A 4,021-nucleotide genomic window follows, 5' to 3' on the forward strand; every position below is an offset into this window, starting at 1 on the left:
GACTGTGTGTCTGCGTGGGGGAGTGTGTGTCTGTGTGTGGGGAGTGTGTGTCTATCTGCGTGGGAAAGTGTGTGTCTGTGTCTGGGGAGTGTGAGGCTGGTGAGTTCGCACCTGTGTACGTGCGTGAGTGGGAGGGCTGGCTTGGAAGCAGGGCTGTTTCCCACAGCGATGCGGATGGCACAACCCTGAGCCTGCCTCGTCCAAAAGGAGCCTGTTTCCTCTGGCACCAAAAGCCCGCCCTGCCAGTTCCTTGGGTGGGTGAGGTGAGCGAGAGGGACCGGTGGACGTCCTCTGGAATCAGCCCACACCTGAGCAGACGGGCCGGGCCAGCCTCCCTACATGGACCCCAGAGACCCTCCCTCCACTCGTTGCAGGGGTTTACTTCCCTGCCCTGACCAGCCTGCTGTCGCAGAAGGTACGGGAGAGCGAGCGAGCCTTCACCTACAGCACCGTGGGCGCTGGCTCCCAGTTTGGGTAAGTCCTGGCCTCAGGCGGGGCCCAGGAGAGGCCACCAGGTGAGCCCCTTGCTGGGTGGCCCCTGGTCCAGGTAGGAGATGGGTCAGGTGGGCCTGCAGGGCCACCCGGGGTGGGGCGTCGTCTGGACTCCGCAGCCCGAGGCCGTGCTCTGCAGGTGCACGCCCCAGGCACTGTGCTTGCTTGGTGCATAGTTCTGCCTTTCTGGGGTGGCTGCAGGTGATGAGGCTGGGACTTGGGGACGTGGACTGGGGGAGTGGCCACATCACCTCATTTCCTTTCATCTGTGCTAACAAAGCCAGAAGCTCTCCCCACCCTCTGTTGCTCCCCTTGCCCCTGCCCTGACAGGAGAGTCTGTGAACCCCAAGCGTCCTGGCCAGGGTGGGCCTCTCAGCTGGCTGGAGGGCGACTTGTCCTCAACCACAACGCAGCAACCCTGTGCCCCTCAGTCTTCCTTCCCAGCACCGCTCCTGGGGCAGCTCCAGACCCTCTAGTGATGCTGGCGGCCTGGTCGAGGCTGGGCCTGGGGTGGGAGGCCTTCCCAATGGTTGTAGCAGGGTGGACAGGTGCCTGAGCCGCCAAGGTCTTCTCAGTGGCCGGGCTCAGACCCTCAAGTTACTGAGGTTCAGAGGGGTGGAGGCGGCTCCTGTGGGTGGGGCTGTGGGCAGCCCCAGGCAGGCCTAGGGTGACAGAGTCATCAAATAAAAACAGACTGCCCAGAGGAATGTGAATTTCAGATAAACCAGAGGGGAGATACTTCTACTGAAGAATGAGTCGGCCAGGCGCGGGGGCTCACGCCTGTAATCCAAGCACTTTGGAGGCCAAGGCGGGTGAATCACCTGAGGTCGGGAGTTCAAGACCAACCTGACCAACATGAAACCCCATCTTTAAAAAAAAAAAAAAGAAAGAATGAGTCCTCACTGACCCGAAACCCAGGTTCACAGGGTGTCCTGCGCTTTATCTGCACTCGGGTGGGGAGCAGAGAGGGGGTAGAGTACGGGCTGGGAGGGGCAGGAAGAGTGCTGCCCCCAGCCTGCCCTGGTGCCCAAGCCTGAGCCCGGCTGCCAGGAGCTGTGCCCGCCCACAGAGGCTCAGCAGGAGGAAGGAGGCCCCATCTGGATGCCAGGCCCCGCTCTGGGTCTCTCCCTGTCTTCCTCTTTTTGCCGTGATGGTAACTCTTTCTCTGGTGCCAATGGAACAGCAGATGGGGGCTGGGGCCAGCCAGGTTGCACCCAGCAGGGAGCCTGCGAGTGCACCTTTGGGACAGTGAGATCGTGGGGACAGGGGATGGGGTTGTAGGATTTGGCTGTTGTGGAGTTCTTGCATCTAGAAATGTTTTTGAAGTTTATCCTCAATCATGTTTGAAGCACAAGAACCGTGTACAGCGTCACTGTAGAATATTCTCATCGCCGTCTCCTCCCCGTTGCCGTTTTTAGTTTAAAAGGATCCGCGTGACGAAGCCCAGGCCAGCCTGAAGGCCTGGAAGCAGGATGTGAGGAGCTGCCTGAGTTCTGCAGCTGTCGCCCCTGACTGGGACACGCGTGGCTGACTCCAAATCTGCCCCAGCCTGTGTCCGCTGAATACCCGAAATCCTTCACAAAATAGGCCAGGATGGGGGCTTCGGAGCTGCTCTCTAAAGGCGATGAAAGCACCCTTTTCCAGGGGCTCAGCCTGCACCAGGGTGGGGTTTCTGAGAGGCCGTCCTTGCCCGAGGGGGCCTGGCCACGCTCCCCTGTCTTTGCAGGACGCTGCTGACCGGGGCGGTGGGCTCCCTGCTCCTGGAATGGTGCGGCTGGCCGAGCGTCTTCTATTTCTCCGGCAGCCTCACCCTCCTCTGGGTGTGGTACGTGTACAGGTACCTGCTGAGTGGAAAAGGTAACGCAGGCCGGGCGGGCTCGTCCTGGGCAGCCAGGCCGTCCGGTGCCTCCTCCCGCGGCGGCTCAGGGGCCTGGAGACGGCAGCTTTGACTTCCCAAAGAACCCACCAGACTCCAGCCCGAGGAAAGGCGCTTGGGCGCTGAGCTCTCAGCAGCTCTGCCACCAAATTCAGTCTGGAAGTTTCCATTTAGGGAAACTTCCGGGAAGACCTGCTGGTCTCAGGTCACGGGGGGGTGCAGGAGCAGCCGAGTCTGTGGGTGGCCCAGAGGGGCTCCCCAAAGCCCCTGAACGTGGGGAGGGCGTTCAGAACACGGTTCTCAAAGGTGACACTGCCCTTTTGGTGTCTGGTAGGGAAAGACACAGGAGGCTGGTGCCTGTGTGTAGCCTGGGGTGTGGGCGAGGCCTGCTGACCCGTCTGGAACCGCCCCCAAATCCCCAGTCCTTTGAGAACGGACAGCGCCTCCCGCCCTGCTAGCCATCACCTTGAAACTGTTGCTCCCACAGACCTTGTCCCGGCCTCGGGTGTCCTGGCCCCAGGCCTGCTGGTGACCAGGCACAGCAGAGTCCCCTGGAGGCGGCTCTTCCGGAAGCCTGCTGTCTGGTGAGCCCCTCAGAGCAGCGGCAGGGCTGGTGACCATGGGGTGTGAGCCTGGCTGGACCCGACAGGCCTTGAGGCCCAGGGCTCAGAGGTGGGGCTCTGGTCCCCAGGGGAGAGGGGTGGGTCCCACAGGCTCCCCAGCCTTCGTGGCGCCAGAGTCACGGTCTGCTGCCTGGCCCCGCAGGGCGACCGTCTTCTCCCAGCTGTCTGCGGCCTGCTCCTTCTTCGTCCTCCTCTCCTGGCTGCCCACCTTCTTCAAGGAGACCTTCCCCGACGCCAAGGTAAGCCCAGCTGGGGGCTCCCGTGGGGCGGAGTGCCCAGAAGGCATGAGGCTTGAGCTGCTCCAGGTGCCCTGGGTCCTTCGCCTGCAGATGGGGGTACCCTCAGCTCCTCCCAGACTCTGATGGTCCTGGAACCGCCGGGCTCTTCCTCTGGAGAGGACCCTGTCCGGGCACGGGGCAGGTGTCCGTGTTTGAATCTGAAAATAATGTGGGTGCTCCATGCCTTCCTGCTGCGGCTGCAGCCCTTCCAGCTCACAACGGTGACCTGCTGGCCTGCAGAGCCTGACTTCAGGGTCCGCAGAGGCCGGTGCAGGAGCCAGGATGCGGACAGAGGGGTCACCTGCGGTCAGCACGGCTCCTTCTCCAAGGCTGTCCTGCTGCCCTCCCGGGCAATGGTCAAGACTCCAGAGCTGCACAAGCCCAGGGGTGGGGCTGGCCCTGCTGGGCACTGGTGGGCATGGGGGCTGGCCAGCCTGAGTATCCTTTTCCAGATGGCCCCTCTGAGGCCACGCTCCTCCCTGCAGGGCTGGATCTTCAACGTGGTGCCTTGGTTGGTGGCGATTCCTGCCAGTGTATTCAGCGGGTTTCTCTCTGATCATCTCATCAATCGGGGTGAGCCCCAGGGAGAGGACGGACCGGGGCCATACCCCGGTTCACTGTACTTTTGAGGGGCCAGGGGGGCAGCCTCAGCATACGGAGAGGCTGGGGCAGAGGGGCACTGCCCAGCTGGGCACTTCCTTCCAGGCTCAGCCTCCTCCTTTTTTTTTTTTTTTGAGACAGTCTTGCTCTGT

General features: G+C 62.3%; 1 protein-coding gene across 3 annotated transcripts in view; it reads left to right on the forward strand.

The window, feature by feature from the left end:
- SLC17A9 (solute carrier family 17 member 9) overlaps positions 1 to 4,021 on the forward strand; it is a 19,672-nt gene that overhangs the window by 11,608 nt on the left and 4,043 nt on the right. For all 3 annotated transcript variants that reach the window (XM_017503510.2, XM_037729585.1, XM_037729584.1), the window contains exons 4-8: positions 375 to 474; positions 2,219 to 2,349; positions 2,856 to 2,952; positions 3,134 to 3,230; positions 3,755 to 3,842. In XM_017503510.2, coding sequence (XP_017358999.1) covers positions 375 to 474; positions 2,219 to 2,349; positions 2,856 to 2,952; positions 3,134 to 3,230; positions 3,755 to 3,842 — 513 coding nt within the window. The remainder of the gene's footprint in view (positions 1 to 374; positions 475 to 2,218; positions 2,350 to 2,855; positions 2,953 to 3,133; positions 3,231 to 3,754; positions 3,843 to 4,021) is intronic.

The sequence above is a fragment of the Cebus imitator genome, unplaced genomic scaffold, assembly GCF_001604975.1.
Source record: "Cebus imitator isolate Cc_AM_T3 unplaced genomic scaffold, Cebus_imitator-1.0 Scaffold311, whole genome shotgun sequence".
NCBI classification, from domain to species: Eukaryota; Metazoa; Chordata; class Mammalia; order Primates; family Cebidae; genus Cebus; species Cebus imitator.